The sequence below is a fragment of the Coloeus monedula genome (assembly GCF_965178545.1).
Source record: "Coloeus monedula genome assembly, chromosome: 34".
Classification (NCBI taxonomy): domain Eukaryota; kingdom Metazoa; phylum Chordata; class Aves; order Passeriformes; family Corvidae; genus Coloeus; species Coloeus monedula.
In genome coordinates this window covers 1,608,922-1,622,822 of record NC_138814.1, presented here as the reverse complement: position 1 = coordinate 1,622,822, position 13,901 = coordinate 1,608,922, and the positions used below count along the sequence as shown (strand labels likewise).

Here is a 13,901-nt window from a genome sequence, read left to right as displayed (position 1 = left end):
CCCAGCATTCCCAGTACGCCCAGTTCCCATTCCCAGCACTCCCAGTACGCCCAGTTCCCATTCCCAGCACTCCCAGTGTGCCCAGTTCCCATTCCCAGTATGCCCAGTTCCCAATCCCAGCACTCCCAGTATGCCCAGTTCCCATTCCCAGCACTCCAGAGTGCCCAGTTTCCATTCCCAGCACTCCCAGTACGCCCAGTTCCCAATCCCAGCACTCCCAGTGTGCCCAGTTCCCATTCCCAGTGTGCCCAGTTCCCAATCCCAGCATTCCCAGTTTGCCCAGTTCCCACTCCCAGCACTCCCAATGTGCCCAGTTCCCATTCCCAGCACTCCCAGTATGCCCAATTCCCATTCCCAGCATTCCCAGTACGCCCAGTTCCCACTCCCAGCACTCCCAGTATGCCCAATTCCCATTCCCAGCATTCCCAGTATGCCCAGTTTCCAACCCCAGCATTCCCAGTATGCCCAGTTCCCATTCCCAGCACTCCAGAGTGCCCAGTTTCCAATCCCAGCACTCCCAGTGTGCCCAGTTCCCAATCCCAGCATTCCCAGTACGCCCAGTTCCCATTCCCAGCATTCCCAGTATGCCCAGTTTCCAATCCCAGAACACTCAGTTGCCCCCAGCCTGCCCGACACCCCCGCGCTGCCAGGGGTCGCCCTCCCGCGGCCGTGCCGCTCCGGCCGCTCCTCTCGCTGCCCTTCCCCGGAAGTGGCCGCTCCCGCCGCTCCTCTGTGGTTCATTTCTCCCCTGGGGGCGCCGTCACGTGATCGAAACCCGCCTGACGCCACGTGATCGGCCTCGCGCGTGACGTCACTGTTTGCGGAAGTGCCCGGGAGGAGCCGGGTGAGGGCCGGGGGCGTTTGGGGGGAATTTGGAGGGATTTGGGAACATTTTGGGGACATTTTAGGGCTCTTGGAGGGATTTAAGGAGCCTGGGTGGCGTCCGTGGGGGATTTAAGGGGATTTCGGGAGGATTTCAGGCGGCGGGAGCGGCTTTGGGGGGCACTTTGAGGCCCTGAGGGGAGCCTGGGGGGGCAGTGGGGACTGGGACAGCCCAGGGGTCCCCCCGTGTCACAGCCCTGTCCCCCCGTGTCCGTGTCTCTCCCTCTGTCCCCCAGTGTCCCCGCCGGGTCCCCACTGTCCGTGTCCCCCCCATGTCGCCCCGCCGTGTCCGCAGTGTCCGTGTCCTCCTCTGGCCCCCCTGGCCCCGGTGTCCCCAGGGCCCGCGTCCCCCCGTCTGTGTCCCCCGTGTCCCCTGTCCCCGTCTCCCCCATATCCAGATGCCACCACATCCCTGTGTACCCAATGTCCCGTGGGTGTCCCCAGTGTCCCTCAGGTGTCCCATGGGTGTCTACAGCATCCCCAGTGTCCCTCTGGAGCTGCTCTTCGGCCGTTGGAGGCTCCAGCAGAGGCTGGGCCATGTCCCATCACTGTCCCCAGTGTCCCCCAGGTGTCCCCAGTGTCCCCCTGGAGCTGCTCTTCGGCCGCTGGAGGAGCTGCTCCGGCAGAGCCAGCGGGAGCTGGGCCGTGTCCCACCAGTGTCCCCATTGTCCCATCCCTGTCCCATCGCTGTCCCCGCTGTCCCCAGGTGCCGCTGTCCCCATGGAGCTGCTCTTTGGCCGCCGGAAGACGCCGGAGGAGCTGCTGCGGCAGAACCAGCGGGCGCTGGCCAGGGCCGTGCGGGAGCTGGACCGGGAGAGGCAAAAGTTGGAGGCGCAGGAGAAGAAAATCATCGTGGACATCAAGAAAATGGCCAAACAGGGCCAGATGGTGAGAGGGGACAGTGGGGACAGCGGGGGGACGTGGGGGGTGGGAGAATGGGGAGGGGACTGGGGGATGTGGAGGGGACGTTGGGGATGAAGCGGGGGACACCAGGGGTGCAGGGGGATGTGGTGGGGAGGGACAGGGCGAGGGGACTGGGGAACGGGGACACGGAGGGGACTGGGGGTGTGGAGGGGACAAGGGGACAGGCAGGGACTGGGGACGTGGATGGACGGGGGGCACTGAGGGGGACATGAAGTGGACAAGGGGACTGTCCCCTGTCTCTTCCTGCTGTCCCCTGGCTGTCCCCACTGTCCCCTCACTGTCTCTGGATGTCCCGGTGATGTTCCTGCTGTCCCCATGATGTCCCCTGTCTATCCCTGTTGTCCCTGTCTGTCCCCACAATCCCTGTGATGTCCCTTGCGTGTCCCCTCCTTGTCCCTGCTGTCCTCGTGATGTCCCCTTGCTGTCCCTGGACATCCCTGGTGATGTTCCTCCTGTCACTCTGATGTTGTCCTGATATCCCCTGATGTCCCCACTGTCCCCTGTCTGTCCCTGTCTATCCCCTGTCCATCCCTGTCACATCCCTGCTGTCCCCACTGTCCCTGCTGTCCCTGTGACCCCTGTGTGTGCCCTGGTGTCCCACCTGTCGCCGTGTCCCTGTGTCCCCCCTGTCGCCGTGTCCCTGCTGTCCCAGTGGCCCCAGTGGCAGTGTTCCCGTGTCCCCATGTCCCTGCTGTCCCTGTGTCCCCCCGTCCCTGTATCCCTGTGTCCCCACTATCCCCATGTCCTTGTGTCCCCACTGTCCCCACTGTCTCTGCTGTCCCCATGTCCCCCCTGTCCCTGTGTCCCTGCTGTCCCAGTGGCAGAGTCCCCGCTGTCCCTGTGTCCCCGTGTCCCTGCTGTGCCCCCTGTCCTGGTGACGCTTTCCCCGCTGTCCCTGTGTCCCTGCTGTCCCCGTGTCCCTGTGTCCCCACTGTCCCCCCTGTCCCGGTGATGCTGTCCCCATGTCCCCGTGTCCCTGCTGTCCCAGTGGCAGTGTCCCCGTGTCCCCCCTGTCCCCATGTCCCCGCTGTCCCACTGACACTGTCCCCATGTCCCTGTGTCCCTGCTGTCCCCATGTCCCTGTGTCCCTGCTGTCCCCCTGACGCTGTCCCCGTGTCCCTGCTGTCCCCATGTCCCTGTGTCCCCGTGTCCCCATGTCCCTGCAGTCCCCATGTCCCTGTGTCCCCGTGTCCCTGCTGTCCCCATGTCCCCGCTGTCCCACTGATGCTGTCCCCATGTCCCCGTGTCCCTGCTGTCCCCATGTCCCTGTGTCCCTGCTGTCCCCATGTCCCTGTGTCCCCGTGTCCCCATGTCCCCGTGTCCCCGCTGTCCCGCTGACGCTGTCCCTGTGTCCCCAGGACGCGGTGCGGGTGATGGCCAAGGACCTGGTGCGGACGCGGCGCTACGTGCGCAAGTTCATCGCCATGAGGGCCAACGTGCAGGGGGTGGCACTGCGGGTGCAGACCCTGAAATCCAACAGCGCCATGGCCAGCGCCATGCGGGGCGTGACACGGGCCATGGCCACCATGAACAGGCAGGTGAGTGCCACCTGGGCCACCTGGGGTGTCACCAGGGCCATGGCCACCATGAACAGGCAGGTGAGTGCCACCTGGGCCAGCTGGGATGTCACCAGGGCCATGGCCACCATGAACAGGCAGGTGAGTGCCACCTGGGCCACCTGGGATGTCACCAGGGCCATGGCCACCATGAACAGGCAGGTGAGTGCCACCTGGGCCAGCTGGGATGTCACCAGGGCCGTGGCCACCATGAACAGGCAGGTGAGTGCCACCTGGGCCACCTGGGGTGTGACACGGGCCATGGCCACCATGGACAGGCAGGTGAGTGCCACCTGGGCCACCTGGGGTGTGACACGGGCCATGGCCACCATGGACAGGCAGGTGAGTGCCACTTGGGTCACCTGGGGTGTTACCAGGGCCACCATGAACAGCTGGGTGGGGTCACCTGGCTCATGCTGACACCATGGACACGGATGGGGGGCACTGGGGTCACCTGGGCATCCCCACTGCCACACTGGTGTCCCTGGGGTCACTCTCTTGTCCCCTGGGTGTCCCCTCAGGGTTCCCGTTGTCCTCATTGTCCCAGCTGTCCCCTGAGTGTCCCCTGGGGTGTCCCTGATGTCCCCCTGGGGTGTCCCTGATGTCCCCTGTGTGTCCCCCTGTGTGTCCCTGATGTCCCCCTGTGTCCCCTGGGGTGTCCCTGATGTCCCCTGGGGTGTCCCTGATGTCCCCTGTGTGTCCCAGCTGTCCCCTGGGGTGTCCCTGATGTCCCCCTGTGTGTCCCTGATGTCCCCCTGTGTCCCCTGTATGTCCCTGATGTCCCCTGGAGTGTCCCTGATGTCCCCTGGGGTGTCCCAGCTGTCCCCTGGGTGTCCCTGATGTCCCCCTGTGTCCCCAGCTGAAGCTGCCGCAGATCCAGCGGATCCTGCTGGAGTTCCAGAAGCAGTCGGAGCTCATGGACATGAAGGAGGAGCTGATGAACGACGCCATCGATGACGCCCTCGGGGACGAGGACGACGAGGATGAGAGGTGGGGACACCTGGGGATGCTGGGGGACACCCTGGGATACTCAGGGGATACTTGGGGACACTCAGGGCACAGTCAGGGACAGCCAGGGGGCACCCAGGGGACACCTGGGGGCAGTCAGGGAATACTCAGGGACACCCAGGGGACACTCGGAGACACGCTGGGGTACTCAGGGGACACCCAGGGGACAGTCGGGGACACCCAAGGAGCACCTGGGGACACTGAGGGACACCCGAGGGACACCTGGGGGACACTTGGGGACAGCCTGGAGTACTCAGGGGACAGCTGGGGTACCCAGAAGGCACCCAGGGACACCCAGGGGACACTCAGGGGACAGTCAGGGACACCTGGGGGCACCCAGGGACACCCTGGGTAAACTCAGAGACACCCTGGGGTACTCAGGGGACACTTGGGGACACCCAGGGGACACTCAGGGATCCCTGGGGGACACTTGGGGACACCCCAGGGACACTCGTTGACGCTTGGAGACACTCGGGGGACCCCTGGGGACACCCAGGGGACACTTGGGGGACACTCACGGGACACCCGGGGCCACCTGGGGAATGGGGGTTTGGGGACACGGGGATGGAGCGAGTCCCAGTGCGTCCCAGTGCGTCCCAGTGCGTCCCAGTGCAGCGCTGTCCCTGTGTCCCGGCAGTGACGCCGTGGTGTCCCAGGTCCTGGATGAGCTGGGGCTGAACCTGACAGACGAGCTGGCCAGTGAGTGGGGGAGGGGGTGCCTGGGGGGTCCCGGGGGGATTTGGGGGGGATTTTGGGGGGGTCTGGAGGGATTTTGGGGGGTCTGGAGGGATTTGGAGAGGTCGTGGCGGGACTTGGGGGGGCTGGGGGGGGTTTGAGGGGATTTAAGGGGCTTGGGGGGGGAGTTTTGGGGATGTTTGGGGGGGTCCCAGAGGGATTTGGGAGCATTTTGGGGAGTTGAAGGGGCCCGGGGGTGTTTGGGGGAGGGTCCTGGAGGGATTTCAGGGGAATTTTGGGGGGTCTGGAGGGATTTGGGGGGGATTTTGGGGGGACTTGGGGGGGCTGGGAGGGGGTTGGGGTGATTTAAGGGGCTTGGGGGGCAGTTTTGGGGATGTTTGAGGGGGGGTTCCAGAGGGATTTAGGAGCTTTTTGGGGGGAGTTGAAGGGGCCTGGGGGTGTTTTGGGGGGGTCCTGGAGGGATTCTGGGGGCTCTGAAGGGATTTGGGGGGGTCCTGGGGAGGTTGGGGGGGGGGGGGGGTTGAGGGGATTTAAGGGACTGGGGGAGGAGTTTTGGGGATGTTTGGGGGGGTTCCGGAGGGATTTGGGAGCATTTTGGGGAGCTGAAGGGGCCCGGGGGTGTTTGGGGGAGGGTCTTGGAGGGATTTCGGGGGAATTTTGGGGGGTCTGGAGGGATTTGGGGGGGTCCTGGAGGGATTTTGGGGGGATTTTGGGGGGGTCCTGTAGGGGTTTTGGGGGGATTTTGGGGGTTCTGGAGGGATTTGGGGGGGTCCTGGGGGGACTTGGGGGGGAACTGGGGGGGTTTGGGGGGATTTAAGGGGCTTGGGGAGCAGTTTTGGGGATGTTTGGGGGGGTCCCGGAGGGATTTGGGAGCATTTTGGGGAGCTGAAGGGGCCGGGGGTGTTTTGGGGGGGTCCTGGAGGGGTTTGGGGGAGATTTGGGGAGCATTTTGGGGCATTTGGGGGCATTTCAGGGACGTTCTGGGGGATTTAAGGAGCCCGGGGGGGGGGGGGGGGGCGGGCACTTTGGGGCACCCAGGGGAATTTGGGGGGGATTTGGTGGCGTTTTGGGGGCGTTGGCCGGGATTTGGGGACATTTGGGATATCCCGGGTGGGATTTGGGGGGAATCTGGGGACATTTCGGGGCAATCCGGGGACATTTCGGGGCAATCCGGGGACATTTTGGGGGAATCCGGGGACATTTCGGGGGAATCCGGGACATTTCGGGGCAATCCGGGGACATTTCGGGGCAATCCGGGGACATTTCGGGGTGTTTAAGGGACCTTGGGGGGGAGGACCGGGGGCGTTTTTGGGGCGGTCTGGGAGGGAGGATTTCGGGGTTATTCCCGTGGCGTTTTGAGGCCGTTCACCGCGATTTTGGGGCTCTCTGGGACATTCCCGGCGGGATTTTGGGATGGCCCCTGATTGGCCCCTCCGTGTCCCCAGCGCTGCCCCCGCCGGGGGGGTCCCTGGCGGCGGGGGAGGGGCGCGGGGGGGCCGAGGCCGCCTCGGCCGCTTTGGCCGATGCCGACGCCGACCTGGAGGAGCGGCTCAAGAACCTGCGGAGGGACTGAGAGCCCCGGAGTGGGATTCCCCCCTTTCTTTAGGATTTCCACCTTTTCTTTAGGATTTCCACCTTTTCTTTGGGATTTCCCCCCTTTCTTTAGGATTTCCCCCCTTTTCTTTGGGATTTTCCCCTTTTCTTTGGGATTTCCCCCCTTTTTGGGGGGATTTTCCCCTTTTCTTTAGGATTTCCCCCTTTTTTTTGGGATTTCCCCCTTTATTTGGGGATTTCCCCCTTTATTTGGGGTTTCCCCCCTTTCTTTGGGATTTCCCCCCCTTTTTTGGGATTTCCCCCTTTATTTTGGGATTTCCCCCTTTTCTTTGGGATTTCCCCCTTTTTTTGGGATTTCCCCCTTTTCTTTAGGATTTCCTCCTTTTCTTTAGGATTTCCCCCTTTTTTTTTGGATTTCCCCCTTTTCTTGGGGATTTCCCCCTTTGTTTGGGGTTTCCCCGTTTTTCTTTGGGATTTCCCTCTTCTTTTTTGGGAATTCCCCCTTTTCTTTGGGATTTCCCCCTTTTCTTTAGGATTTCCCCCTTTCTTTAGGATTTCCCCCTTTTTTGGGGGGGATTTCCCCCCTTTCTTTGGGATTTTTTGGTGATTTGGGGGGGGGGATTTTTCTCCCCTTTATTCAGATTTTTGGGGGGGGGGATTTTCGGGCCCTGCCGGGGGTCTCTACCCCACCCCGGCACCCCCAGGACCCCCCCCACCCCCTCCCACCCCAGAGTGGGATTTCTCCCCCTTTTCTTTGGGATTTTCACTCTCTTTTTAGGGATTTTTGAGCCCCCCCCGGGGGGATTTTCCCCCTTTATTCTGATTTTTTGGGTGTTTTTTGGGGGGCTTTTCTGGCCCCCTGGGGGTCTCTGATCCCCCTCAATGGGATTTTCCCGCTTTATTTGGGATTTTCACTCTTTTCTAGGAGATTTTCAGGTCCCCCCGGGGGTCTTTTCCCCCTTTTTTTTGGTTTATTGACTCTTTGGGGGGGTTCACCCCCTTTTTTGGGGTATTTCCCACCCATTTTTGGCCTCTCCCCACCCCCCGGGGGGATTTCCTGTCCCCCCCGGGAGTCTTTCCCCCCTTTTTGGGGTCTTTCCCCCTTTTTTTGGGACGTCGACACTACTTTGGGGCAAATTCCCCCCTCCCGGGGGTCTCCCCCCCCCCCCCCCCCTTTTGGGGTCTTTCCCCCATTTTTTGGGGTGTTCCCCCTCCCCCAATAAAGTTTCGTTGGACCCGCGGCTGCTCCGGTTCCCTCCTGGGGGTCCCAGTTCGGGACTGGGAGCACTGGGAGGGGGCGGGGGGGGCTCAGTTCGGGATCTGTGGGGGGGGGGTGGGGGGGAAATTTGGGGTCCCGGGGGGGATTTGGAGACGTCACTTTGGGGGGGGGAGGGGAAGGGGCATTTTTGGGTCAGAACCCCCCCAAACTTGGAATATTTTTGATCTTTTTATCTGAATTTTGGGGGTGTTGGGCTGATTTGGGCTCTTGGGGGTGATTTGGGGTTCGTTTTGTGGTGTTTTGGCTCATTTTGAGGACTTTTGGGTGATATTTTGGGATCTTTCGACTCATTTGTGGGGTGGTTTTGGTGATTTTGGGGTGTTTTGGTGATTTTTGGGTTGTTTTGGTGATTTTTGGGTTGTTTTGGTGATTTTTTGGGATCTTTTGACTCATTTTTGGGATGTTTTGGTGATTTTGGGGGTGTTTGGGTGATTTTTGGGGTGTTTGGGTGATTTTTTGGGATGTTTTGACTCTTTTTTTTGGGTGTTTTGGTGATTTTTGGGGTGTTTGGGTGATTTTTGGGGATGTTTTGACTCATTTTTGGGGTCTTTCGGCTCAGTTTTGGGGGCTTCTGACTCATTTTTGAAGATGATTCCTTAGAAAAAAAAGTGACTCTTTAAAAATCTCACCACTGGGAAAACCAGGAATCCCCGGATTTCTCCCAAAATCTCCAATTTCCCAGCGGTGTTTTGGGGTTCTTTGACCTTCTTTGGGGCCCGAATGTTAAAAAAAGCCCCGAAAAGTGAAGTGAAAAGTCCCCAACAAGCGGAAAAAATCCCCCACAAAATCCCACTTCTCTTTTTTGGGGTTTTTTTTTGCATTTTTGACGTTTTTCCTGGGGGGTTTTGGGGGCGTTTTCGGGGCTTGAATAACGCGAAAAACACCAGAACCGGCTGAGAACACCCCAAAAAAAGGGGATTTACCTGGAAACGGGAGCACAGGTGAGGGGGGACCCCAAAATGTGGAGTTTGGGGAGCCCAAAATGTGAAGTTTGGGAAGGAGGAACCCCAAAATGAGGAACTGGGACGTGGGAACCCCAAAACTTGGGAGCTTGGGAGTCCCAAAATGTGGATTTTGGGAAGGGGAGCCCCAAAATTAGGATCTGGGAACTGGGGGAGCCCCAAATGTGGGACTGGGGGGTCCCAAAATGTGGATTTGGGGAGAAGGGACTCCAAAATTGAAGCTGGGGAATCCCAAAATGTGGGGCCAGGGAGGGGGAAACCCCAAAATTCGGATCTGGGAACTGGGGGAGCCCCAAAATTCGGATTTTGGGGCTGGGGACCCCAAAATTGGAGCTGGGGATCCCAAAATGTGGAGCTGGGAATCGAGGGAGCCCCAAAATTTGGAGAACCCCAAAGGTTGGAGCCAGGGAGCCACAAAAATGTGGAATTTTAGGGGGCGAACCCCAAAATTTGAAGGGAGGGGGAGCAAAAAATGGGGATTTTGGGAAAAGGGACCCCAAAATTTGAAGAGGAGAAACCCAAATTGTGGATTTTGGGAAGGGAAGGATCCCAAATTGTGGATTTTGGGGAAAGGGACTCCAAAATGTGGATTTGGGGAGGGTCGCGGCCCCGGGGCTCCTGAAATTGATGCGATTTTGGAAGAAAATCCCGGATTTTTCCGCAGGCTCCGTCGGCTCCGGAGCGATGCCGACGCCCCAGGTACGGCCGGGTCCCTTCTGGAATATTCTGGGAATTTTTAACCATTTTTGGGGGGGAAAAAAAGAAAAAAGGGGGGGCGGGTGGTTGGATTTTTCGCAGCGCCCAGAGATTGCAATTTTTAAAAAATTCCATGAAATAACGAAATGAATGGAATTCGCTCCGGAATGGAGGAATTGGGGGCGCGTTTCCTGCCCTTCCCTTTCCCGGCTTTTTTTCCCGGAGTTAAAAAGTGGAACTGGACCAGTCCGGGGGGGTTTCAGCCCAAAACCCGGCGGGAAAAGGGGATTTGGGGCTCGGGAATTTGGGATGGGGGAAGGTGACGCCTCCCGGCTCCCCCCCAGCTCTTGGCCGCCGCCGCCCTCCTGGTCCTTGGCACGGGAATTCCGGGAATTCCGGGAATTCCGGCGGTGCCAGCCCCGGGAAGGAGCCCCGCGGAGCGCCCCGGTGAGTCCCGGGATGGAGCCCGATCGCACAATGTCCCAGTATATCCCAGTATATCCCAGTCCTCTCCCACTGACACCACTTTCCCTCCCAGTACATCCCAGTCCATCCCAGTGCCCTCCCAGCTCGTGCCCTGTTCCCTCCCAGTGCACCCCAATTCCCTCCCAGTCTCTCCCAGTCCCATCTCAGTCTATCCCAGTCCACTCCCAGTGCATCCCAAACCTCTCCCGGTCCATCCCAGTCCCCCCCGCCCAGTTCATCCCAGCCCTCTCCCAGTACATCCCAATCCCGTCCTGGTATATCCCAGTCCCCTCCCAGTATATCCCAGTCCCCTCCCGGTCCATCCCAGTATATCCCAGTCCCCTCCTGGTCCATCCCAGTATATCCCAGTGCCATCCCAGTATATCCCAATCCCCTCCCAGTCCATCCCAGTCTATCCCAATCCCTTTCCAGTCCCATCCCAGTATATCCCAATCCCCTTCCACTCCATCCCAGTCTCTCCCACTATATCCGAATCCCCTTCCAGTCCCATCCCAGTCCCATCCCAGTATATCCCAATCCCCTTCTAGTCCATCCCAGTCCATTCCAGTATATGCCAATCTCCTCCCAGTCCCATCCCAGTATATCCCAGTGCCTTCCCACCATATCCCAATCCCCTCCCAGTCTTCAGTGCCTTCCCAGTATATCCCAATCCCCTCCCAGTCCATCCCAGTATATTCCAATTCCCTCCCAGTCCCATCCCAGTATATCCCAATCCCCTCCCAGTCCCATCCTGGTCCATCCCAGTATATGCCAGTGCCTTCCCAGTATATCCCAATCCCCTCCCAGTCCATCCCAGTATATCCCAGTGCCTTCCCACCATATCCCAATCCCCTCCCAGTCTTCAGTGCCTTCCCAGTATATCCCAATCCCCTCCCAGTCCATCCCAGTATATTCCAATCCCCTCCCAGTCCCACCCCAGTATATCCCAATCCCCTTCCAGTCCATCCCGGTCTCTCCCACTATATCCCAATCCCCTTCCAGTCCCATGCCAGTCTCTCCCAGTATATCCCAATCTCCTCCCAGTCCATCCCAGTATATCCCAATCCCCTCCCAGTCCATCCCAGTCCCAGCCCCCGACCCACGGACCCCCCTCAGTTTCCCCAAACCCCACAACTCCTCGTTCCAGCTCCCGCCCGGCTCCCTCCGCGCCAGAAGCGCTCCCAGGACGCTCCATCCTCGCTCCAGTGGGTGCCTTTCCAGGGCCAGCTCCCCGCCGACGCCGTCTCCAACTGGAACCGCCATTCCGGCCGCCTGGAATACGTCTGCTCCACCCGCACTCACAAGTGCAACCTCGGCGCCTACGACCCGGAGCGGGGCCCCTTCTGCTTCTCCCCGTGGTTGGAAGGGGAGGAGAGAGACTCCAAATTCCACATCCTGGTCAACCCCGGCGGCTTCGAGGCGCTGGATTGGGTGGACACGTCCTTCGGCAGCACCCCCGAGGGGGCCGTGGAGGGCTGTCCCCTCACCGACCTCTTCGTGGGCCGGAGCGAGGACGGGCTGGGAAAAGCCTCCAAGGAGCAGCAGGCGCTGTTCGTGGCCGTGCAAGGCGAGGAGATTTGGTACAAGTGGTACCAGATCCTGGTGGTCCGGCAGGGCCCGGCCGACGTCTCCATCGCCAACGTGTCCTACAACGGCAGCGCGGCGCAGGAGCTCTCCGAGGACGCGGCGCTGGCCGAGGTCCTGGCGAGGAACGACGGCTGCCGGGCCGCCCTAAAATCCGTCACCTTGGAAGAGGCCACGGAGATGGAGCACGACTGGAGCGCCGAGCTGCCGGCGCTGGCGGCCACGCACGGGGTGCTCCGGGCGGCCCCGCTGCTTCTCACGGCGACGGGATGGGATTTAGGGAATGTCACGGCCGTGCCGTGGGCGGGCGCTGCCAGCACCACCGAGTTCGTGTCGCGCGTCCACGAGGTCCGCGAGGAGATCCCGGCGCGCTCGGAATGCGCCGTGGTGCTCCGGGGGCTCCGGCGCGACCTCCGCGTCCCCTTCTCGGCCTGGCTCACCCGGGAATTCCGCTCCGGCCGCCAGCACCGCGTGGTCATCGCGGGCTGGGTGCGGAGCCGGGCGGTCACCGGGGTCCGCGCCGGCCTCGAGCGCTGCCGGGAGCTCACCGAGCTTCCCCCCTGCCCGCATTAGGGATGGGGCGACTCCTGGAATTCGGCTTTTCCCGCTGGTTTTTCCCCCAGATAACCCCCGCGGAACGCGACGGCAGCAGATCCACGGAAACGCTTGGCTTCGGCGCGGTTTTCCCACCTTTTTGGCTTTTATGGCATAAACCTCAGCCCGAAATGCAGGGAAATGTGGTTTTCCGGCTGTTTGTCTCCCCAAAGAAGTCCAACAACACCGGGAAACCCAGGAAAACCCTCGGGTTTGGGGGATTTTTTCCCAATCTTTTTCAGTTTTGTGCCACAACCTTCACCCCTGCCTGGAACAGCACAGGGAAATGTGGCGGAATTTCCTCTTTTCTCCCAGAAAACTTCAAACACCACCCTGAAATCCAGGAAAATTGCCGCATTTGTTGAGTTTTTTTCCAGTCTTCTTCATTTTCATGGCAGAACCTTCATCCCTGTCTGAAACCACAAAAAAAATGTGGCCTTTTCCAGTGGAATTTCCAGTTTTCTCCCCAAAAAAACTCCAGCAATGATGTGGAATCCAGGAAAATCGCTGGGTTTGGTGGTTTTTCTCCCGTATTTTTGGTTTTTGTGGTATAACCTTCATCCCAGTCCCAAACCACGTGGCAACAATGCAGGAAAATGTGGCGTTTTCCATCTGAATTGTCCATTTTCTCCCAAAAAAACCCCCCAGAAACACCACGGAATCCAGGAAAACGCTGGTTTTGCCCTCAAGAGTCTCCATTTTTTGTCCCCAGATTCCCCAAACTGGCACAGGATGCAGGAAAATCCATTTCCTACATGATTTCCCCCTTTTTCTTTTTCCATCAAAATTTTCTCTCTCCAGCTGGACTCTCCCTCCCCCTGGAGCGGGATGGACACAATTCCCATTCCCTGTGTCTGTGTTGGTTTCTCCCTCTTGTTTCTCATGAAAATCGTTTGCAGAGCAAAAAAAATCCCACGTGTGGAGTCACGGATTTTGGAAGCAAAGGGATGAGGGAAAATGGGGAAAAAGCCAAAATAAGGGATGCAAAGGGACCTGGGGGAACTCCGGAGGGGGGAAAAAGCCAAAATTCAAGGGATAAACCCCATCCCAAGGCCGGGGGAATGTCTAGGATTTTTTGGGGGGTGTCTGGGATTGGGGGAGGGTCTCTGGAACAATCCAGGCTTGGGAGGGAGAGAGGGGTTGGAGGTCCTGGAATTCTGAGGGGGTCCAGGGAGTTGGGGGGGGGGGGGGGGCAGGGAATTGGGGAGACCCCAAATTTCCTGGGAGGGGTAAGAAGGGATTTGGGGAGACCCCAAATTTCCTGAGGGGGATGTCCCTGAGAGGGATGGGAGTGGCAGGGATTTGCAGGGGATGCAGGGATTTGGGGAGAGCCCAGAATTCCCTGGGGGTGGGAGGTGTGTCCCTTACAGGGCACAGGGATTTGGGGAGATCCCGGATTTCCTGAAGAACAGGAATTTTTGGCTGTCACCCCCCCTCCCCCCCCACACGAGTTGAACCACGAGGCCAAGAAGGGACAAAAATCCATTGTTCCAGGGAAGGAGGGGAAAGCTGGGGAACGGCAGAGCCTGAGACCCCCGGGAGAACCTCGGGAGAACCCCCAGAGACCCCCCGGAATGGCCGGTTGGGGTTGGCCAATGCTGGTGCAGGACAGGGAGTCCTGGGGCCACCAGGTCACGGGAACATCCCACCCCCTGTGTGGGACCTCTGGGAGCAGGGAACGGGATCATGGAGCCACCAGGT

General features: G+C 59.9%; 2 protein-coding genes across 2 annotated transcripts; both read left to right on the top strand.

Moving 5' to 3' along the window:
* Positions 1-250: 250 nt before the first annotated feature.
* Positions 251-7,857, top strand: CHMP2A (charged multivesicular body protein 2A). The gene is made up of 6 exons (XM_082299778.1): positions 251-844; positions 1,589-1,770; positions 3,165-3,344; positions 4,222-4,352; positions 5,008-5,069; positions 6,512-7,857. Exons 2-6 carry the CDS (start codon positions 1,603-1,605, stop codon positions 6,637-6,639), a joined length of 669 nt encoding a protein of 222 aa, XP_082155904.1. The 5' UTR covers positions 251-844; positions 1,589-1,602; the 3' UTR covers positions 6,640-7,857.
* A 188-nt stretch (positions 7,858-8,045) lies between these two features.
* Positions 8,046-13,091, top strand: LOC309583921 (natterin-3-like). Its single transcript, XM_082299797.1, has 4 exons — positions 8,046-8,840; positions 9,526-9,560; positions 9,902-10,004; positions 11,170-13,091. Exons 2-4 carry the CDS (start codon positions 9,546-9,548, stop codon positions 12,177-12,179), a joined length of 1,128 nt encoding a protein of 375 aa, XP_082155923.1. The 5' UTR covers positions 8,046-8,840; positions 9,526-9,545; the 3' UTR covers positions 12,180-13,091.
* The last annotated feature ends 810 nt before the right edge of the window (positions 13,092-13,901 follow it).